Source organism: Aquarana catesbeiana, linkage group LG04 (genome assembly GCF_042186555.1).
Source record: "Aquarana catesbeiana isolate 2022-GZ linkage group LG04, ASM4218655v1, whole genome shotgun sequence".
NCBI classification, from domain to species: Eukaryota; Metazoa; Chordata; class Amphibia; order Anura; family Ranidae; genus Aquarana; species Aquarana catesbeiana.
The window spans coordinates 61,121,214-61,145,698 of NC_133327.1; the positions used below are offsets into that span (position 1 = coordinate 61,121,214).

The window sequence follows — 24,485 nt, forward strand, 5'->3', positions numbered from 1 at the left end:
TATTCCTCCACTGACACAGATGATAAGGCACAATTCCTCCACTAACACCAAAGATGGGTTATTAGTCTTCTCACTGACATCATTCATGGGGCATTATTCTTTTGACTGATACCATTTTCTGCCCCCCCGTAATGACTAAAGGGCAGTAAACTGGCCCTTTGTTTAGAAAATTTGGAGACCCCTGTTCTAAAAGGTAGATAGAAGGTGGGTGGTAGCCACTTAAGGCTTGGTTAGAGCCTGGAATACCATTTTAAGTATCACTGCAGGTCTTACATCAGAGTTAGGAGTTTGTAGGGTAGGAAACCCAATGGCCTATATGTGTAGAAGAAGACTCTATACACAAGTCATTACAGGCAATCCCTGAGTTACAAACAAGATAAGTTCTGTAGGTTTGTTCTTAAGTTGAATTTGTATGCGAGTCGGAACAGGTACATTTTTTAAGTGTAACTCACTTACTATCCCTGTGACAATTGGATTTTGAAAATTTGGGTTGTCGTGGAAGCAGGGATTGGTAATAATGCTTCAATGGAGACACCTTTTCCCCATGATAACTCCGCGTACACACGATCGGACTTTCTGACAACAAAACCGTGGAATTTTGTTCGAAGGTTGTTGGCTTCAACTTGTCTTGCATACACACGGTCACACAAATGTTGGCCAACAATTACCAACGTAGTGACGTACAACAAGTACGTGATATCTCCATTACGAACGCTAGTTTTACAAGACCGAGCGCTACTGGCTTGTCCTTGATTCCGAGCATGCATGTTTGTACTTTGGACTTTTGTCCGACAGACTTGTGTACACGCGATCGGAAAGTCCGACAACACACATTTGTTGGCGGAAAATTTGAGAACATGCTAGCCAAAATTTGTTGGTGGAAAGTCCGACAACAACTGTCCGATGGAGCGTACACACGGTCTGACTTTCCGCCAACAGCCTGACATCCAACATTTCCTGTCGGAAAATCAGATCGTGCGTTACAGTGAATTTCCCTTCCTAGAGGTAGATTTCCTCTCACTTCCTGTTGTCTCCCTCTGTTTGTAAGTAGGAGTCGTATGTAAATCGGATGTTTTGTAACTAGGGGACTGCCTGTATATGGTTTTGTTCTATTTAAACACTGATACTTGCTGCAGGTAAATGGCAGCATTGAGACTAAGCACAGCCAAACTTTATTGTGCCATTTGGGAATGGCAGATGACACAGTAAAAACAAACTACAGTTCTGAGCTTTCAGGATCAGCAACAAGTGCAGAGAAGCATAAAATCTAATAAACAATAGTAACAACCTTCACGAATGGAGCTAAATTATACTATGAGGGCCAATGTCAATGACATCAGTTTTAGACTCTTTTGAGATCGTTCAAAATTTTATTTGACTGCCATTAAGTGGGATTTTCTTTCCCACTGACTTGTATGGGAATGCAAGACCCAGTTAAAATGAACAAATAGCATGTCAACACCGGCCCTTTCAGGGACCTGAGTTTATGGATTTAAGAATCAGAAATACATTTTTAAAGTTTAATCTAATTCACATAATAACATCCACACTACATTGTTTCATCTTCTGAAGCCATAATGTATATAATATAATACCAGAACACAGGAAATTAATTTAGGTAGTTGGTGACAGAACTATATTAGGAGAGAGCAGATCAGACAAAAATTCAGCTCTGCTAATGTCTTACAGGTCCAGAATGACTTCACCTTATAAAATAACTGATTGATGTATTCTTCCAGGGCTTTTCAGTAAAAATGACAAACCCTGCCATCCTTGTAATAGCATAGAGTTACAAAAAACGTACCCTACCAATAAAAGGCCAGGTTCTAGTGTGCTTGCAGATAACCAATGTTCTTTTCACTTATAACCGTTTATAGGTTTCCATACCTCCTCCTATGCTGTATGCCCCCAAAACAAATGTAGCATGGGCTCATTGTCACTGCCCTGTCCTTTGCCAGTCCAAGTAGTGTGGACATTTATTTCTGGCCAGGTTCCTGTGCTGCAGTACGCAGGCTGGACAATGAGTTTCATAAGAGATAAATGGGAGAGCCAAGATGATTCTCCTATTAATTCCTACAGAACCTGATATTGTGCCAGCATACTGCAGCACTGATGTCCAGCCAAAACATTTACGCAAACACTCCCTGTCTCAGCCGAGGGCGGAAATTGGGAACTGGGTTTGGACTGGATTTAAGGTCTGTGTGGAGGGCACACTAAATACGAAGGGGATATGGAGGTGCCTATAAAGGGTCTTTAGTAGAAAAGTGTACTTTTAAGCCTTCTGATAGATTGGGATCCATCAAACCTGGTAAAATAAAGGTACCCAAACTTCAGCTCCAGGTCAAAGCTCTGACATCTCTCTGAATCCCATATCATAGTGCATTCCCCTTGCTGAACTATAGAGGGGAACATGTTTTGCATTATGGAAGCCAGAGGAGATGGAGTGTTTGACTGGGCTCCCACTTTGAGATAAGGTGGCCGCTTGCATATACAGTCAGTAGAAGACTAAAAGAACTAAAGACTATGTGCAAACATTTTGATTTTATTCATTTTTTTTTTAAATATATATGTTTACAATAAACAGAAGTAATTATAAAAAATATCTTGCAATATCACCTGCTTGTGAAGTCAGGTACTGCAGCACAACCATACATATACTGCATCTTAGATTTCTGTGAGCAGCACTGTATCTGAACAGACATCATCTCACCAAGCACTATAAACAGGCCTGATTATTGTTTACACAGAAGATGGAGATACAGAGTCAGCTATGCAGGTGCATTATGCATTTAAACTGAAAAACCCCTCTGAGTTGGCAATGATCAGCCAGATAGACAGATGTACACCTCATCTGACGATTGATTTACAAACTGATTAATCGTTAGGAGAATCCATAAGTACAAAGACTAAATCCATTCTCATATGTTTTCGATATCCTTTTGCATGCTCTACAACAAACCATGGTCTGTTCACATCTTCACCGTATTCTTATATAAAAAAATATGTACACAAGCAGCAAGTCTTTGTTTTCAAGCTTGTAGTGTTGTTGCCGTGGTTTCCGCATTTTACAGTAATACTTTAAAGTGTATCTTTAAGTGGTTGTAAAGGCACAAGGTTTTTTACCTTCATGTATTCTATGTGTAAAGGTAAAAAACCTTCTGTGAGCAGAAGCCCTCCTTATACTTACCTGAGCCCCTTCTTGATCCAGCGATGTCCACAAGAGCCTTGGCTCTCTGGGGACTCACACTCCTGATTGGCTTTTGGCAGCAGCGAGAGCCATTGGCCCCTGCTGCTGTCAATCAGAGCAAGTGAGCCAGTCAGGAGATGGCGAGGGAAGGGCTTACTATATTGCAGCTTACGAGGTTTTAGAAGAAGTTTTTCAGGCTAAGTACATTTTTGCAAGTACAAAATATACCTCTTGACCTAGCCAGACCTCCTGTGTGCTTGCACCTTTTTTGTGCATTGAACTGAAACCTCTAGCAATGTCACCAGCCTTCCCAGTTCTCTTTTGTGGACAACAAAACAACTTCCCTCTGTGTAATAGAGTTGAGGAGAGTAGAAGGCGATTGTGGTTCAAATAAGAAATGCAGCCTAGGTTGGCAATGCTGCTTCTCTGCAGAGTACTGTCAAGTGAGTGTTGTTACCCTAGGACAGTGATGGCGAACTTGGCACCCCAGATGTACTGGAACTACATTTCCCATGATGCTCAACTACACTGCAGAGTACATGAGCATCGTTGGAAATGTAGTTCCAAAACATTTGGGGTGCCAAGATTTGCTATCACTGCCCTAGGACAGGAAATGTGCTACTGACAGGATCACCAGACAACAATAAGGGGGGGAAGCCAGATAAAAAGAAAACTAATGCAGCCACCACATCTAAGGATTGGTAAGCTGCAATATATTACTTTATGTTTTTAGGATTAGAAAAGCTTTAACGCGGAACTAAACACATTGATTTAATTTTTCACGGTCAGTTTCCTACTGCACATGCGCTAATTGCACCAGCTGCAGGGGGGGGCGAACTTCCGGCTCATTTGGCCACGGTGACCTGAGCCGGAAGTGGGAGCGGGTACCTGTCAAAACCAAGTACATTCTCCCCGCAAGAAGGTACCAAAATGTGGCAGCGGTGGGGAAGAGTCAGACAAGCAGAGCTTCCCTTTTTGGGTGGAGCCCTAAACATGCAAATGTTGTTTTCAGCAGTGCTTTCATTTACATACGTCCTACTAGCGCATGTGCAGTGTATGCTACATTTAAGGCATGCCTCCGGTGATAACTCTCACAGATGCCAATGTCAGCTCTTAACTACATTTTCAAGCCCCTAAACAGCTGGTGTCATAGCTGATCATGTGTGCAGCACAACAGCAACTGCTGATCTAAATAATAGTTAGGATTGTGCTGTTTTTGGCTTCAAAAGGACAGAAGGGTTTTGTCCTGTATAAAATTGCAGTAATGACCCATTCCCCTAAATCCTTTTTGCAATGTAAAGCATTTGCCCAGAACTCATACAGCCAAAACACGTGGGCTGAATTGAACATAATGCCAATTGAGTTTCTGTTGCCACGAATACCTGAGAGCTCCAAGGACAGTGTCCAACTATTTCTTCATCTGAGTTCTGGTCATTTTTACTTTTACAATGCTAAGGAAGGCTGAAGGGAGAGGAGGAGGACATTGTCTATGTATCATTTAACACTGGTGTGTGGAAAACAGCTCACATCTAATGAAAAGCACCATAGAATTATTTTAGGTGGTATAGTTCACACTGGTAAGGCAAAGCAGCATATAGTGCCAGCACAGGGCATGGTGCTTGTTGGCCTGTGATGTTGCTGAAAGGCATAATACACGACTATAAAAAGGAGTCCAACACTTACACCACATCCATCCAAAGCCCATCATGTACAAAAGTTAAAATGTAAAAAACAAAATGTCCTTCATAACACTAAATCACAGACTATAGAAAGTCTCTCATTCCTGCACAATAAGTAGTTAGTCACTAGTATTGGGTGTCAGGGCGTCCCATGGACGAGGCACAGCTCTCTGCCAGCACAGAGTAGAATGCTCCCACGGTAGGGAGGAGGTAATAGGCTGTGGGTCACTTGTTATCATTGTAGGTCATTTCGAGTTCTCAGTCTGTGCTGGAGGTAGATCAAGGTTGGTTCCTGGGATGACAAATTCTCCTTCACCATCAATGAGATGATCCCACTGATTGAAGTCCTTATGGAGACCTGTTTAGCAAACAGAAAATCAATAGAGGCCATGAAATAATGTTTTTGCGTCATAAAAATCAATGATCTTGGATATGGAAGGCTTTAAATTAACCCATCTATACTGCAATTCTTTTAATGTTTCCGTGTCTTTACTGGAGGGATTCCCCACACTTCTTTTCATGTTCACATGACTAACAAGTAGCACAGCATTAAAAACCTGAATGGGGTTCTAAACCTAAAAAAAAAAAAAAAAAAAAGAAAAGAAAAAACAGCCATTGTTTTATTTGGAGAGGGTAGAAAATTGTTTTGGGAAGATTTTTCCTTAATTTTTCTTTGTTGGCCCCTATTGGAGAGATTGCCCATCTCATCCACCTCTTTTACAACAGGAACGTACATGGCAAAAAATTGTAAGCATCTCTAATGCCGCGTACACACGGTCGGACTTTTCGTCTACAAAAGTCCGACAGCCTGTCCGACAGACTTCCGGCGGACTTTCGGCGGACTTGCAGCAGACTTTCTAACGAACGGACTTGCCTACACACGACCACACAAAAGTCCGACGGATTCGTACGTGATGACGTACACCGGACTAAAATAAGGAAGTTCATAGCCAGTAGCCAATAGCTGCCCTAGCATGGGTTTTTGTCCGTCGGACTAGCACACAGACGAGCGGATTTCGGGGTCCGTCGTAGTTACGACGTAAAGATTTGAAGCATGTTTCAAATCTAAAGTCCGTCGGATTTGAGGCTGAAAAAGTCTGCTGAAAGTCCGGAGAAGCCCACACACGATCGGATTACCAGCCAGCTTTAGTCCGTCGGCGTCCGTTGGACTTTTGTAGATGAAAAGTCCGACCGTGTGTACGCGGCATAACTCTTCTTCTCTACTCTATCCAAAGCAAAAAAAATTGTGTCGGTCTGTCTCCAGCCAGAATATTTAAAGGATAATCACCTTTTGTTACATGTTACACCCATATTCAGGGGTCTTCAGAAAGTTTTTGCACTTTTATACACATATAATAGAGTCAAAAACAGTGTGGAAATTTTTTGAAGAACCCCCGTATATGGGCAGAAAATGGGCGTCAGGGGAATGGGCCGGGCCCCGCACCTCCCTGATTTCCGCAGAGCAGATACACTCTGCATGGCACCAGCAATCTCCTGATTGCTGGTGCAATGCTTTACAGGCTCCAAAACAAATAAATGCACATTTATTTTACCTGCAAAAAAAATGTGCATTTAATATTTTTACTAAAAAGTGAGCTTAACATTTAAGAAAATTTAAGTGCTGAAATTAAAGCCCAATTGAACCTCTCTGTTTAACTATCTCAGCTCTTTGGACGTACTACAGTAGAATAGAAAATAATTATTTAACCCCTTCCCGCCGACCGAACGCATATATGCGTCCTCGGCTTTCCGGGGTTATACCGGGATGATGCCCGCAGCTGCAGGCATCATCCCGGTACCGTTGTTTTCAGCGGGCGATCGGCTACCCGAATATAACAACCGATGCGGCTAAAAGCCGCTCGGTTGTTATACCGGAGGAGCGGGAGGGGACATCCCCCCCCTCCCGCCGCCTCCCGCCGCTGTTACCGGGCCTCCCGTGCGATCGGGAGGCCCGGTGTCCGGTCCGCTGCCTTCGGCGGCTGGGGGCGGACTGGAACGAAGCTGCGAGCGGCTTCGTTCCAGCCTTCTTCTTGTAAATGCGGAAGCGACGTCATGACGTCACTTCCCGTTTACTCGGCTGCCAATGGCGCCGAATTTAAAAAAGTACACAGTATTCAGAATCGCCGTTTTCGGCGATCTGAATACTTTGAAGTGTAAAGGAGGGATGGGGGGTCTTTTAGACCCCCGATCCCTCTATAAAGAGTACCTGTCACCACCTATTACTGTCACAAGGGATGTTTACATTGCTTGTGACAGCAATAAAAGTAAAAAAAAAAAAAAAAAATTTTAAACACAATTTATAAACAACAAAAATAAATAAATTAAATAAAAAAAAAAAAAAAAAATTTTTTTAAAGTGCCCCTGTCCCCGCGAGCTCGCGCAGCGAAGAAAACGCATACGGAAGTCGCGCCCGCATATGTAAACGGTGTTCAAACCACACATGTGAGGTAATGCCGCGATCGTCAGAGCGAGAGCAATAATTCTAGCCCTAGACCTCCTCTGTAGCTCAAACCTGGTAACCGTAAAATTTTTTTAAAGCGTCGCCTATGGAAATTCAAAGGTACCGTAGTTCGTCGCCATTCCACGAGTGCGTGCAATTATAAAGGGTGACATGTTTGGTATCTATTTACTCGGCATAACATCATCTTTCACATTATACAAAAAAATTGGGGTAACTTTACTGTTTGGATTTTTTAAAATTCATGAAAGTGTCACTTTTCCAAAAATTTGCGTTTAAAACACCGCTGCACAAATACCGTGTGATAAAAAATATTGCAACAATCGTCATTTTATTCTCTAGATTCTTTGCTAAAAAAATATATATAATGTTTGGGGGTTCTAAGTAATTTTCTAGCAAAAAATATGGATTTTAACTTGTAAACACCAAATTTCAAAAATAGGCTTAGTCATGAAAGGGTTAAATGTTACCATTCTAAGCCACACAGTGTTCATATTGAAAGGTTTTAGAGATGGGGAACACCTGAGGCTGTGCCACTGCCCTTTATGTGGAGGCTCTCTGTGATGAACACACACGGGGCTTAGTGCATGAAGGTTATACACCATGATATCTTCATCCCATCCATTTTCCCACTCTGGCAAAAGGTGTGTCCCAAAAACTAAATCACACCTTTGGACCTGCAGAGTACTCTCAGAATAACTAACACAGGACAGAAGGGACTGGGAAGCACCACAAGCAGAGCCCACTGCAAAAAGTTACATCCTAGGCAAGCTTTCAATCTTTGATCCAGTGGGGTCCAGGTACAGCCTAAGAGGCTATTCCAACGATTAGTCAACCTTCATGCAGCGTGTTGTCACACACACAAAAAAAAAAATGTTAGTTAAAGCAATAAGAACGGAATGGGTCCTTAAATTTGTTGGAGAAGGTGTGGGAGTGCACCAATGGTCTTTGCACTCAAAGTCAGCAAATAACTGAGCTATTTTGGTCATAAAGTCCTGCGTGACTGCAATAAAAGCCTTAGCCCAGAGGGCGGAGAATCCAGCCAAGGGGGACTTCCAAGGTGGGAGAGACTAGCAGCAGAGGACAACATGACATCAGACTGTAGACTGAGCCCCCTTACATGCCACATTGGGCATGTCATTTTTTTTGGGGGGGGGGAGTGGGCACCTGGTTTTGATAGGTACTTCCTGTCCCACTTCCTCCTTCCATCTTCTGGCCGCCTAGGCAGCCCCCTCCCTCTCTGCAATCTTCTGGGATACATCACAGGTCCCAGAAGATTGCCTGGCCACTAGAACGCAGTGCGACTCATGCATGCACAGTTTGCGTCCGGCTATGAAGCCACAAGCTGTCACAGCTGGGCGTCCACAGTTGCAATGACGGCACCACGAAGAGGAGGCAGAGAGGAGCGAGGCTCCGGGCGGCTGCATCGCTGGACCGTGGGACAGGTGAGTGTCTGTTTATTGAAAGTCAGCAGATACACTTATTTGTAGCTGCTGACTTTTAATAAATGAGTGGAACTCCGCTTTAAGTCTAATGTGAGCCACAGCAACAATCTGATCACAGCTTTTATTATCCAAATTCACACATGTATACAATGGATCAAATATATGTACAGTATATATTGTTTCCTGTGAATACTCACCAAGATGTCTCTGTAGGAAAGCTAAAGTCACATTGATAATAATGTCCATCCCCACATACGGATCAATTTCTCCCTTTAACTTGAATATTTTCCCTATGAGGTAACCAGTGAGGAATGTGAAGTCGGGGAAGCTCTGGTGTACACTGCCTCTGTACAGGGAAATTAGACAATTCCATCAGATAAACTGAAAGGGAACATCACTGTAATCTGCCTAGTATTGTTAAACTGTGCATACATGTAACAACCTGACTGTAAAATCCCTATTAGATTTACTGACAATTATGTAAGGCAAAGACCTGTCTTCAGAATTCATTTGACTCCATAGTAGATAGTTGTTTGTAAATCTAACACAGATTGTAAAATCCAGAATGTGACATGGTCATCTTAAGGGAAACCTGTAATTAAGACTGTACTCCTGAAAATACTGGTTGCCTGGCACTCTATTCCTATTACTTTCAGTGACCGAGAACAAGCAAGCAGCTGATAAGTCAGACTGAACTGCATATGATAAACTTTCAGCTTACTTGGTATCTGCCTGGTTACCAAATGGGCAGATACAGTATATGTCTAAATCTCACACCACCTGGTGACCACACTAGAACAGTCTAAATGCATGGTTCAGCCCGCCATCTACATGCATCGTGAGAATTGACCCTTCCAGTATAGCCTAATCTAACTGACTAAACATTCTGTATATGTCTTGGACAATTGAATCAAAAGCTTTTCCATGACCAGGTGTGGGCTACTCCATTATTTCTTCATCAATTAAGCAGGTAAATGGTCTGGAGTTGATTCTAAGTGTGGTATTCACAGCCTTTGCTCAATACTTTGGTGAAGCACCTTTGGCACCAATTACGGCCTCAAGGTTTTTTTCGTTGTATGATGCTACAAGCTTGGCACACCTATTTTTGGGCAGTTTCTCACTTTTCTTTGCAGGACCTCTCAAGCTCCATCAGGTTGGATGGGGAGAATCGGTGCACAGCCATTTTCAGATCTCTCCAGAAATGTTCAGTCGGGTTCAAGTCTGGCTGGGCCACTCAAGGAAATTCACAGAATTGTCCCATAGCCACTCCTTTGTTATCTTGGCTGTGTGCTTAGGGTTGTTGCCCTGTTGGAAGATGAACCTTCTTCCATTCTGAGGTCCAGAGCGCTCTGGAGCAGGTTTTCATCAAAGATGTCTCTGTACATTGCTGCATTTATCTTTCCCTCTATCCTGACTAGTCTCCCAGTTCCTGCCGCTAAAAAACGGTATTCATGGCTTGGTTTGTGCTCTGACATGCACTGTTAAATGTGGGACCTTATATGTGTGACTTTCCAAATCATATCCAATCAACTGAATTTACCACAGGTGGACTCCAATCAAGTTGTAGGAACATCTCAAGGATGATCAGTGGAAACAGGATAGACCTGAGTGTCATGGCAAAGGCTGTGAATACTTATGTACATGGGATTTTTTATTTTTACTAAATCTGCAAAGATTTTAAACAAACTTCTTTCACGTTGTCATTATGGAGTATTGTTTGTAGAATTTGGAGTAAAATAATGAATTTAATCCATTTTGGAATAAGGCTGTAACATAACAAAATGTGGACAAAGTGGAGCGCTGTGAGTACTTTCCAGATACACTGTACACACACATTATATAAAAAACAAATATATATATATATATATATATATATATATATATATATATATATATATATATATACACACATACACATACATACACACACACACTTCTGGGGCAAAAGATTAGGGGACTTACAACTATCTGCTCTCTATGATACTCCACAGTATTACGCAATACTGAGGCCTGCATTTTGCATGTCATTCATAAAATGCAGGCTGCGGTATTTAGCCTGGGTTAAAAGCTAGTTTAACCCTTTCATGACTAAGCCTATTTTTGAAATTTGGTGTTTACAGGGTAAAAACCATATTTTTTACTAAAAAATTACTTAGAACCCCCAAACATTATATATATTTTTTTAACAGAGAATCTAGAGAATAAAATGGAGATTGTTGCAACATTTTATATCACACGGTATTTGTGCAGCGGTGTTTTAAAACGCAAATTTTTGGAAAAGGGACACTTCCATGAATTTTAAAAAATCCAAACAGTAAAGTTACCCAAATTTTTTGTATAATGTGAAAGATGATGTTACGCCGAGTAAATAGATACCAAACATGTCACGCTTTATAATTGCACGCACTCGTGGAATGGCGACAAACTATGGTAGCTATGAATTTCCATAGGCGACGCTTTAAATTTTTTTTACGGTTACCAGGTTAGAGTTACAGAGGAGGTCTAGGGCTAGAATTATTGCTCTCGCTCTGACGATCGCGGCGATACCTCACATGTGTGATTTGAACACCGTTTACATATGCTGGCATGCGGGGACGGGGGCGCTTTAAACATTTTTTTTTTTTCTAAAAGACCCCCGATCCCTCCTCTGCACTTCAAAGTATTCAGATCGGTGAAAACGGCGATTCTGAATACTGTATATTTTTTTAAATTCGGCGCCATTGGCAGCCGAGTAAACGGGAAGTGACGTCATGACGTCACTTCCGCGTTTACATTGAGAAGGCTGGAACGAAGCCACCCACGGCTTCGTTCCAGCCCGCCCACAGCCGCCGGAGACAGCCGATTGGACACCGGGCCTCCCGTGCGATCGGGAGGCCCGGTGTCCAATCGGCTGTCTCCGGCGGCTGTGGGCGGGCTGGAACGAAGCCGTGGGTGGCTTCGTTCCAGCCTTCTCAATGTAAACGCGGAAGTGACGTCATGACGTCACTTCCCGTTTACTCGGCTGCCAATGGCGCCGAATTTAAAAAAATATACAGTATTCAGAATCGCCGTTTTCACCGATCTGAATACTTTGAAGTGCAGAGGAGGGATCGGGGGTCTTTTAGAAAAAAAAAAATGTTTAAAGCGCCCCCGTCCCCGCATGCCAGCATATGTAAACGGTGTTCAAATCACACATGTGAGGTATCGCCGCGATCGTCAGAGCGAGAGCAATAATTCTAGCCCTAGACCTCCTCTGTAACTCTAACCTGGTAACCGTAAAAAAAATTTAAAGCGTCGCCTATGGAAATTCATAGCTACCATAGTTTGTCGCCATTCCACGAGTGCGTGCAATTATAAAGCGTGACATGTTTGGTATCTATTTACTCGGCGTAACATCATCTTTCACATTATACAAAAAATTTGGGTAACTTTACTGTTTGGATTTTTTAAAATTCATGGAAGTGTCCCTTTTCCAAAAATTTGCGTTTTAAAACACCGCTGCACAAATACCGTGTGATATAAAATGTTGCAACAATCTCCATTTTATTCTCTAGATTCTCTGTTAAAAAAATATATATAATGTTTGGGGGTTCTAAGTAATTTTTTAGTAAAAAATATGGTTTTTACCCTGTAAACACCAAATTTCAAAAATAGGCTTAGTCATGAAAGGGTTAAACTAGCTTTTAACCCAGGCTAAATACCGCAGCCTGCATTTTATGAATGACATGCAAAATGCAGGCCTCAGTATTGCGTAATACTGTGGAGTATCATAGAGAGCAGATAGTTGTAAGTCCCCTAATCTTTTGCCCCAGAAGTGTGTGTGTGTGTGTGTGTATGTATGTGTATGTGTGTGTATATATATATATATATATATATATATATATTTGTTTTTTATATAATGTGTGACGGGAGGGGGGGGGGGGATGTCCCCTCCTGCTCCTCCGGTATAATAGCTGAGCGGTTTTTAGCCGCATCGGTTGTTATATACGGGTAGCTGATCGCCCATTCTAAACAACGGTACCGGGATGATGCCTGCAGCTGTGGGCATCATCCCGGTATAACCCCGGAAAGCCGAGTACGCATATCTGCGTACGGTCGGCGGGAAGGGGTTAACCATTATAAAGAAAATAAAATAAATGCACATGTTAATGCATGTCAGGCTCCTGCAAACTCTTCCTTTAGCTCTTTGCGCATTACCTCTGGGTTTTCAGTTGGCGAGCTGGAGGAAGATGGTGGAAAAATGGTGAACTTCGCTTTTAACAACAGCAAGCCCGTCATGTGACTGAGATGTCACATGACCAGGCTCTCATCCCTTTTTTTTTTAACTCCCAATTTTATTGCAGTCTGTTTGATTCAGACCAGAAGTTGGTGGAGCATAATGTACATTTATGAGCACAACCCTGGGCTTTATACTATCATCATTAAGGTGCAGTGCAGCTCTATATGTGTATTGTTAATCAACCAATACACCGTTCCTAATTTCCCAAATACATAAAATTATTTAGAACCTTTGTGTTAGAAATGATTTGGAAATATATACAATATATATAAAACAATTACACTCACCTAGGTGGATGTAGCATCGATCTGATGCTGCATCTGTCCCCCTCTGCCTCTACAGTGAGAAGTGAGCGATCAAACACTGCTGATTGCTCAGTTCTCCCCTTCGCTCTGAGCAGAGAGCCATGACTGTCATTCTCAGTTTGCACAATCACAATACGTATTTATTTGAGGAAGAAGATTTTGGACTATATTGTTTTGCACATATTCACAGGGTATATTTATAGGAGATATTATGCACATACTGGGCTTTAGAACTGTGTGAAGCTCTTTTTTTTGTGGCATGGCTAAATGCAGGTCAATACATATCTGCAGTGGTTTGTAAACATACTTGATGGTAATCATCTTCCTCTCCACCCTGGTAGAATCCATCTTCTTCATTAGCATGACATTGTCCACCCACTGGAACTTCTCTGAGTTGACAAATAAAACTGGCTGGTGGATTGTAGTGAAGATTTCTTCTCTGAGAGAGAACATCCAGGAATCCAGAGCCACACCACATCTACAAAAACAGACAGCAGACAAAATATCAACATGTCATCAGACTTCTTGCATTAGGAACAGAGGTTCTCTTTATACAGAGCATAGTACTAGCTGCATGTCTCTTCTGCAATAATAGCCTGCCTGCTCCAAGTCTATTATAAGAAGACTTCAGTTCCACTTTAATACAAACATCTTACCCTTCTAGTTGAGCACTTAAGGACCAAGTCTTTTTTGGCACTTTTTGTTCAGAAGTAAAAATCTGTATTTTTTGCTAGAAAATTACTTAGAATCCCCAATTACATATTTTTTTTTTTTAGCAGGGACCCTAGAGAATAAAATGGCGATTATTGCAATTTTTTATGTCAAACGGTATTTGCACAGCGGTTTTTCAAATGCTATTTTTTTTAGAAAAAATACGCTTTAATGAAATTTAAAGCAAAAAACGCAATATATATAACCCAATTTTTTTGTAATATATATATATAAAAGATGATGTTATGCTGAGGAAACAGATAACTAACATGTCAAGCTTTAAAATTGTGCACCCTCGTGGAATGGCGACCCCTCCCGCTGCTTCTAAAAGTGATCCAGCGGCTAATCAGCCACTCGGAACGCTTTTATGAGAAAGAATTGCCTGCTGAAAAAACAAAAATATCGGGGTTATGGCTGATAGCTTCAACCCTGGTAAACCATGTATTGTGGTCCTAAAGTGGATAAGAAGACTTCAGTTCCACTTGAATACAAAGATGTTACCCTTCTAAATGAGGGGGGCTACAAGTGGCAAGAAAAAAAAATTGTGAATCCCTTGGAATTAACTGGTTTTCTGCAGTAATTTGCCTTAAAATGTGATCTGATCCTCATCTAAGTCACAACAATAGACAAACACAACGTGCTTAACCGGTTCCCGACAGGCGCACGCCTATGTACGTCGGCAGAATGGCACGGCTGGGCAAATGGGTGTACCTGTACGTCCATTTGAATTCCCCGCCGTGCCATTGTGTGCACGTGCCGGCCGGGAGCTCCGTGAGTCGGGTTGCGGGTCCCGCGGACTCGATCGCCGCGGGAATACCCGCGATCGGCTCACGGTGAGGACGAACGGGGAGATGCTGATGTAAACAGCATCTCCCCATTCTGCCTAGTGACAAGTGTCACTGATCCCTGCTCCCTGTCATCGGGAGCTGTGATCAGAGTAATGACACTGCTAGCCCATCCCCCCCCTACAGTTAGTAATCACTCCCTAGTACTGACTTAACCCCTCCCTGCCCCTAGTGGTTAACCCCTTCACTGCCAGTGTCATTTACACAGTAATCAGTGCATTTTTAATCACTGATCGCTGTATAAATGACAATGGTCCCAAAAATGTCCGCTGTGTCCGCCATAATGTCGCAGTCACAATAAAAAAAAAAAAAAATCGCTGATTGCCGCCATTACTAGTAAAAAAAAAAATTAATAAAAATGCCATAAAACTATCCCCTATTTTGTAAACGCTATAACTTTTGCGCAAACCAATCAATAAACGCTTATTGCGATTTTTTTTTTTTTACCAAAAATATGTAGAAGAATACAATATCGGCCTAAACTGAGGAAAAAAAATGTTTTTTTTATATATTTTTGGGGGATATTTATTATAGCAAAATCTAAAAAATAATGCGTTTTTTTCAAAATTGTCGCTCTTATTTTGTTTATAGCGCAAAAAATAAAATCGCAGAGGTGATCAAATACCACCAAAAGAAAGCTCTATTTGTGGGAAAAAAAGGACGTCAATTTTGTTTGAGAGCCACGTCGCATGACCGCGCAATCGTCAGTTAAAGCGACGCAGTGCCGAATCGCAAAAAGTGCTCTGGTCAGGAAGGGGGTAAATTCTTCCGGGGCTGAAGTGGTTAAAGCAGAGTTCCACCCAAAAATGGAACTTCCGCTTTTCGGATTCCAACCCCCTCCGGTGTCACATTTGGCACCTTTCAGGGATGAGCAGATACCTGTCTAATACAAGTATTTGCTCCCACTTTAGGGCATAGATCGTCGCAGATTCCACGGCGATCTACGTAGTGTCCAGCATGGTTCACATCAGCTGATGCTTCTTATGAACAGCAGTCCTAAAATGTTTGAGCGTCTTTTTCAATCAAAGTAGCTTTAAGTCCTCATGGACATTGAATGCGGCTTTGAAATCGTGCAAACTTACCTGAAATCGCACTATTCCAAAGCCGCATGTCAGTGTGACCTTGAAGACATCTGTGCGGCTTCATGCACAGATGTCTATGCAAGTTGCACCCAAAATCGCCAAAAGTAGTGCAACTAATTTTTCAAATCAATGCGGCACCGCAAAGTTGGCATCACATTGATTTGAACAGTGCCATTGCCAACGACAGGGTGCGGCTTGTCATGCAATTTGACCTGTCAAATCACATGAAAATTCGCTCTAATGTGAACGAGAGATTAAACACACTTCCGAACTGAGTTCATTATTTGGACTTCAGGTGTGCAAACTACTGACTCCAATTAGCTTTGGCTGAAATAATTAGTCTATGGGTTCACTTATGTTTTCTTCAATCACTGTGGATGTTTAATCGACGTGTTCCATAAAGACAAGAGAAATTAGAATTGTTTGTGTTATCAGTTTAAAATGGTTGTAAACCCTTTACAACCACTTTTTGCTACAGTTAAGCCTAAAATAAGGCTTACTCATAGCTACCCAGGATATCTGCTAAACCTGCACGGTTTAGGAGATATCCCCTGTATCTGCATGTGCCGACGTTATCGGTACATGCGCACTGAAGCAACGGCACGTACGTGCGGGCCGGATCGGTGTACGAGGACTGCTGCGGGGGCTTCAATCTAAGGAAAGTAATACATAATAAGCTAGTATGCATAGAATACTAGCTCATTATGCCTTTGTCTTGCAGTTTGTTTGTTTTTTTTTGTTTTGTTCGTGGGTTTACAACCACTTTAAGACAATGTAGTTTGTTTTTTTGTTTTTTTGTGAGGATCAGATCACATTTTATGGCAAACTACTGCAGACAACTAGTTATTGCCAAGGGGTTCACATACTTTTTTGCCACTGTATATTTCAGCATTGTCTTAAATATTAAAACTATAAGCCAGCATCCTTCAAGGGGTAAAGTACACACGATACAAAAAAGGGGACCATTGCCCCCCACCTATAGCTGGCCATTACAGAAAGCAGCATTGATGGGCTTATAAGATACAAACAAAGCCAAGCCTACTTACCAACCAGCCCACAGACAACCGAATCAACCTGTCTAACAGTATGCGTTAAAAACAGGGGTTTAGTCGGCACGCATTTGTAAATACATGCGTAAGCTACAGAGCCTTGCCAAGGCACCCTGATATCTGTAGTCCCTATCACTAATGAGTGACCCCACAGTGGAGGCACAAGCATTTTGATGGATAGGGGGAGCACAGCTGGTCTGAAGGGGAGCCCCACACCTTCTTAAAAAGGTACAGGAGCACACCGAGCACCCATCATATAATAGCTCAATGGCTACAAAGGTGTCAGTGCGTTGCCTGACCGGTACACAGTGATACTTCAGACCATCTGCCCTTCGCCTATCCATCAGAATGCATGTGCCTCCACTGTGGGGTCACTCATCAGTAGTGATAAGGACTACAGATAGCAGGCTGCCTTGGCGAGGCTCTGTAGCTTATGGATGCATTTGCAAATGAGTGCAGACTAAACCCCTGTTTTTAACGCATACTGTCGATTCGGTTGTCTGTAGGCTGGTTGGTAAGTAAATTAGTTTTTTTCCCTTGGATTTATCCTTGGCTTTGTTTGTAAAGTACACACCACCTAGGAATATGGCTCAAAAGGTGGGGCAATCCTTTAAGACAAGGGTCTCCAAACCTTCTAAACAAAGGGCCAGTTTACTGTCCTTCAAATTTAAGGGGGGCCGGAGTGTGGCCATTGGGAGTAGAAAAGGTCCCGACATCAGTGAGAAAAAAATAATGGTTCATCATTTGTCTTGCTGGGAGGAATTGTGCCCCGTCATTGGACCCCATCATTGGTGTGGGTGGGGGGGGAATTATGTCCCATTGTTGGTATTAGTTGCTGAAACAGTGCTCCAAGGGCCGCAGTTTGGAGACCACTGCTTTAAGAGAAGCCTAAAAGTTAAAATTCTCCAAAGGACAAGAAATCATCTTTCTCCCAGTGGTTGGAAGTTTATGCCAAAGTGGGGTCTGTAACCAAGGACCTCTATCCTGTAATCGGGACCTATGACTTATGCCCCGTACACACGGGCGGACTTTTCAACTGGACTGGTCCAACGGATCGAATCCATCGGACAATCCGACTGTGTGTGGGCTTCATCGGACCTGCAGCGGACTTTTTCAGTCAAAAATCAGACGGACTTTAGATTTGGAACATGTTTCAGATCTTTCTGACGGACTCGAGTCCGGTCGAAAAATCTGCTCGTCTGTATGCTAGTCCGACGGACTAAAACCGACGCTAGAGCAGCTATTGGCTACTGACTATCAACTTCCTTATTTTAGTCCAGTCATACATCATCACGTACGAATCCGTCGGACTTTGGTGTGATCGTGTGTAGGCAAGTCCATTCGTTAGAAAGTCCGTCGTAACTCTGTCGAAAGTCAGTCGGAAAGACCATCGGACCATAGATGCCGAAGAGTCCGCCCGTGTGTACAGGGCATTAGGGGTGGGGCCTATTAAGGAGTAGCCTCCTGGAAGTATGGCCTATAGCAGTGGTTCTCAACCCTGTCCTCAAGTACCCCCAACAGGCCATGTTTTTGGAATTTCTCTTAGATAAAATAGCTGTCCAAAATACCAAGCCATTGACTCCGATTTAAAGCACCTGTGCAAGATAAAGGAAAATATGCAAACATGGCCTGTTGGGGATAGGGTTAAGAGCCACTGGCCTATAGCATCCCTCAAAGCCCTGACAAGGTCAATAAGTGTATAACCCTCTTTGTTTTAGGGCCTTCAAAATTGAGGTTGTTAATTGAACAAGAGTCACTTAAATCTGTAATTAGGAAACCAAAAGTATAAAAGCAATACAGGCTTGGGGCTTTTCACTTATGGGGAAAAGTCTTTTGGCTTTTCAATAGCTATTCCTATATATTAAAATATGTGTGTTAAAGAATAACTTCACTGAAATTCCAAGGACCAGTGAAGCGATTGCTGGTGTGCTATATGATTTTTTTTTATCCTGTGGGGGTGCTATATAAAAATTGTAATACTGGAGATTTGGCTGGTGATTACTTCACACTACATAGTGCCAGAGCTAACCTAGCATGTGACCCATACAAGTTCAATTTCAGCTACCAATGGAGGACCTGTTTGCACTGAATTTTTATAGGTTTCCTCTGGATGTTCCAATTTTTGTCCATAGCAAAATATCGCACGTTAACCCATTTTTACCCGCAAACTGTATATAAACATTCCCCAGCAGGATGCCCAACACTTTGTGTGGGTGGTGGCTCTCAGTTTTGACTGTCACTGACAGCCATCGGCTGTGTTGTGAACAAAGGAGGTCAGCCTCTTGGTGCAGGCACCATTCAGAGAATGCCTTGCATTTTTCTAATGAATGCAAAGTGTTTGCTGATTGGATGAAGTGGAGAGGCAGGGCAGTGACATCACATTCTTCACCTTTTTTAATCAGAGAATGCTTTGCATTCATCGAGCAAATGCAAAGTGTCCTCTGAATGGTGCCCGTGCTCAGCGGCCAACCTCCTGTGTTCAGAATGCAGCAGGGCAGATGTTCAGAATGAGGCCTGAAAGGCAGTAGAGATCACTGTACTAGAGGTGTCTACTACAGTGATTTCCTGCTTCTAGAGAGATCCCACATGTATGGCATATGCATAGTTACATTGGCCCAAGCTGGATCAGTGTAAATATGTAAAAAATACCATACCTGGAGTTCTGCTTTAAGAAAATAGAAGCCTTCAGTCTGCAAATGAACTCTGCCATGTTCAGGCTGCAGTGGCTTCTGTAGTGCAATAAGTATATAATTTGTAATTATTGCATACAATTATAGTATTTAAAAAAAATGTTGTTTTTTTTTTTGTTTTTTCTTTTATTGTTATGCATTTGTCAGCCTGTAATAAAAAAAAAAATAAAAAAGCAGGGTTTTCATTAAACAGAGTACCAGATAAATTCCTTATTTGTCTTATTGTGAGATGTGCAAGGTAAAAGAGAGCAAGCAAATTCAGTACAGGAAAGGAGCCTGTACAACTGTGCAAGAAGGCAAGGTTGGAGTTTTAAGCTAGGTTCAGATCTATGTGTTTTTTGTTTTTTTTTTAAAAAAGCACCTTTTCAAAAACGCAGTCGCAGGGAAATCGCATGGTCTTTTTGAGCTGTGCCATTGAGAATCAGTGGCAGCCCCGTGCGTTTTCACTGCTGGTGGTTGCGGGATCACTGCAATTCCCACACCTTAAACAACATCCCCCAATAAGTAATGGAGCTCAGCTGATGAATGATGGATGATGGTAATAGCATCTACCTCTTGTGAGTTCTTATTTCCAAAAAAAAAAAATAAGAAAATTGATAAGACACAGTCATGCCCTTACCTGAATCGTGAATCCCTTCCAAGTGCTTTGATTGCTGTAGCTGCCCCAAAGGAGTGTCCCATTGCTGCCACCCTCTGTATGTCAATTGAGTCCTTAAAACAAAAAAAGTTAAACATAAATATGGCAACCAGAAAGAAGGCCACTCTCACTATTGTTTTTATCATGTAGCTAAGGTTTTATCAACCAGCAGCTCTTCAACTTTGTGGAAACAAGTCCATGTTTTCCCAGCCAGATCACTTATGCACAATGTGGAAGCAGCTTCAGCTACTTTTGCTTAAAAAAATAATATGCATCCCTTAGCCTTATTTCTCACACTCCCCTGCGACATTTCCCAAACATCACAGTCATGGAAGATTTTGGCCAATCATATAGGTTTTAGTACCTTATCTTATATGGTGTGTGTCAAACTTTGTTTTAGATAACAGTGTTAAAATCTGACTTGGAAGCCCTAATAACACTGTAATGTTTTTAAAAAGCATAGGTTTTATGTATTTTGGCGCACTTTAACCAGCTGTGGACACTGGGTGTACTATACCTGGTCAAACAAACTTAATGGAAGTACACAGGGTGTGTGTAGTATGCCCCATCCCCCCCCCCCCCCCCAACCACACTTGTCTGCAAATCCAAAAACTGTCAAAATGACAGCCAGGATTTGTTGTGTAAATATAGTAGCTGTCAATGAGGCCGATAGTTGAATGGGGCTGACAATGGGGATACATTTTGCCACGTCATGATGCAAAGCATCATAGCATATGTACATCCCTGTCTGCTGCCTTTGCAGTTAAAGTGATTGTAAAGGTTAGTTTTTTTTTTTTTTTTAAATAACAAACATGTCATACTTACCTGCTCCGTGCAAGGGTTGTGCACAGAGCGACCCCGATCCTCCTTTTCTGGGGTCCACCGGCGGCGCTCCTGGCTCCTCCTCTTCCTCGAGTGCCCCTACAGAGAGCCGATTTCCATGGGGGCATTCGTGCGGGCACGCTCCCGAGTCCTGCTGCTGCGTCCATTGACACAGACAGCAGGACTCGACCCGCCCCCTGGCTCCCGTGTCACTGGATTTGATTGACAGCAGTGGGAGCCAATTGCTCCTGCTCCTATCAATCTATCCAATAAAGACCTGAGACAGTGGCTGGAGCTGCTCTGCTCATCCTCGTCGCTGAAACGATCGGGCTCAGGTAAGAAAAAGGGGGGCTGCTGCAGCACAGAAGGTTTTTCACCTTAATGCATTTATGCATTAGGGTGAAAAACCACAAAGGTTTACAACTCCTTTAAGGGAAAGTAGTTGGGGGTGGTAAAAATGCATCTCAGCTGCACATTTCTATCCACCCTGTCCCAATCACAAGTGTAAAAGAAGCCACAGTGTTTACAAACACTTCAAACCCCAGATAGAGATGCAAAGTAACATGGTTACTTTTGTATCTACTCATTATCTACTGATCGAAGGGATGAGCTTCCATCTGCATATGATGTCAGGTAAAGTAATCTGTGGCCACTACCCCTTATTTTCGCTTTCCTATATACTGACCACACATTATGGGGCGTTTTGCCAATTTGGCACCTCAGTAAATGGTCATTCTGGAACATTGTTCTGCTGGCTTTTCTCAATGTTTGATTTGTGTGGTGTCACTGCTTAGCCGAGCACCCACCCCTCAAAAAGTGTTACTTGAGGCCAGTGTGGTGTGCTTTTACGAATTACAAGTTAATGAAACCTACAACTTATTCAATTTTTAAATAAAATGTGTTCCTATTTAACTCCTTAGTTTACCCTAATAAGCCTTAGTTAACTCCTTCTTCCCTTACCTATTATTTTCCTGAAGATTTTTTTAAATCTAGTATTATTTCTATTTTTCTAACAATTAATATTTTAATCTTTTTAGTTTGTAGTTGTTTTTTTTTTTTTATCATCACATTAAAAATAAAACCACTAAATAAAAAAAAAATATATTTCATTTGTAACTTTGCAACTCTTTGTACCAAGTTCTAAATTGTAGTGTAATTTTAACTGTCTCTCGCCCGCCTATAGACAAATGACGGCGGGGCGGCTCTTGTTCTGGGACGACATCATATGGCGCACAGTTTAGCCACAACTGCACGCCTAAGGGAGCTTGCAGCGCGGCTATTGCGGGCGTGCCGTGACCTTGGGCCGTGGCTCTTTACCCATGTGATCGGCTGTGTCCAATCACAGCCGATCAGATGTAAACAAGGATATGCCGTGTAGTGGCTCACCTCACACTGACAGAGCGTGAGGAGAGAAGAGCCGATCAGCAGGATCTCCTCACAGGGGAGACATGTATAGGTAATCGGGGTACAGCATTGCCTGACCGCGCAATTGTCATTCAAAGTGCGACAGCTCTGAAAGCTGAAAATTGGTCTAGCCAGGAAGGGGGTGAAAGTGGCGAGTATTGAGGTGGTTAAACTAAAATATAGAATAAGATTTATATGGTTTATCGACTATTTTTTTTAAATGAACACTGAAAAACGAGAAAAAAGTGAATTTTTAAGGTTTATTTTTTTCTTGTATATATGGGTTGCATATAATAATATTTGTTAGATAATATGACCCGCCTTGTTGTCCTAAAGTAATTATCTATGTAGGACACTGGATAGTGGATGGTGTCAGTAGGGCAGTCAATGGTGTCAGTAGGGTAGTGGATGGTGCCAGTAGGGTAGTGGATGGTGCCAGTAGGGTAGTGGATGGTGCCAGTAGGGTAGTGGATGGTGCCAGTAGGGCAATGGACTTTGTTAATAGGGCAGAAAAGAGTGTCAGTAGAGCAATAATTGGTGTCAGTAGGGCAGTAGACCTAGCAGTAGATCAGAAGTTAGTGTCAGTAGGGCAGTGGATAGTGTGAGTAGTTTTTTTATGTTATTATTTATTTATTTTTTAATCAGCCCTGTTGCAGGGCTTTGGCACAATATAAGGGGTCTAAACAGACCCCCTGATGTTTCACTTTTGAGATAAAGAAAGGAGATTGAGGACACAGCCCTCAGTCTCCATCTCTGCAGCCTCAGCCACACAGAATGAACGAATAGTAATAGCTCTGCACAGAGCTTCCTGTTTGTTCCCAAGCTGAACCATTGTAAACACAGTTCCCAAATGGTCTTTTGTATATTATTTAAACTTTACATAATTTATCGAACAGCAACCAGAACTTATTTGAAATTGTAGTTCAGGTCATTTTAAGGTCTTGGTTCCTCTGAACCAAGAAGCTATGAATGTATAAGCTACACAACAATCAGTATTGGCTCATCATGAAAAATCTCCAAGAGTCAGTGTTAATTAATTTTTTGTTCACTGTTTCTCTTCCAATACTAGTCTATTAAAATGCAAAAGCAGCTTGAAGAAGACCAAATGCAGGTACAAATGAGGTTAACTAGATGCCAAGTGTCAGTGAATAATCTCAAAAGAGTCTCATGTTAAAAGCATTTGTCTATCAAAGCTCATTGACACTGGCCCTAGGTAGGAAGGTGCTTGTACAATTCTTTACGTTAGTGCCTATGCCTTCAATGTACCCACCTTCAATAGACGCCAGTCAAAATTGGATGGTAATGCGTTGGTTACTGGTTTGCCAGCATTGATATCCAGCACAAGGTCCAGAGCCCTGATGCATTCATCTGCCCTTTTTTGTACCTACAGATATGAAGCCGAAGATAATGATCCACATGAATTAATTTATAAAAGAACACAGCACAGGTATTAAGATATCAATTAGTAAATGATCCTCTCTCTTTCACATTGTAATATATGTAATTTAAGCAAAATGCTCCCAGAAGTATTTAATATAAGTGCATTAATGTCTAATTACTGGCATGGTGTTCTATAACTCAATCTGTGAGGTTTGTCTATGATTGGCTGACTCCTCTGTATTTTACTGATGGCAAGCCATGTTGGAACAGGAAGGGGCCATCCCCAAACTGTTCCCATAAAGTTGGGAGCATGAAATTGTCCAATATGTCTTGGTATGCTGACGCCTTAAGAGTTCCCTTCACTGGAACTAAGGGGTCAAGCCCAACCCCTGAAAAACAACCCCACACCATAATCCCCCCTCCACCAAATGATCTGTACCAGTGAACAAAGCAAGGTCCATAAAGACATGGATGAGTGAGTTTGGGGTGGAGGATCTTGACTGGCCTGCACAGAGTCCTGACCTTAACCTGAT

At 42.2% G+C, this 24,485-nt stretch overlaps 1 protein-coding gene across 3 annotated transcripts in view; it reads right to left on the reverse strand.

Annotated features, from left to right (window-relative positions):
* Positions 1–1,506: 1,506 nt before the first annotated feature.
* PLA2G7 (phospholipase A2 group VII) overlaps positions 1,507–24,485 on the reverse strand; it is a 109,082-nt gene continuing 86,103 nt past the window's right edge. For all 3 annotated transcript variants that reach the window (XM_073625257.1, XM_073625258.1, XM_073625256.1), the window contains 5 exons: positions 23,843–23,956; positions 20,329–20,420; positions 13,640–13,810; positions 8,967–9,115; positions 1,507–5,224 (listed from right to left, as the gene is read on the reverse strand). In XM_073625257.1, coding sequence (XP_073481358.1) covers positions 5,112–5,224; positions 8,967–9,115; positions 13,640–13,810; positions 20,329–20,420; positions 23,843–23,956 — 639 coding nt within the window. In that variant the 3' untranslated portion in view covers positions 1,507–5,111. The remainder of the gene's footprint in view (positions 5,225–8,966; positions 9,116–13,639; positions 13,811–20,328; positions 20,421–23,842; positions 23,957–24,485) is intronic.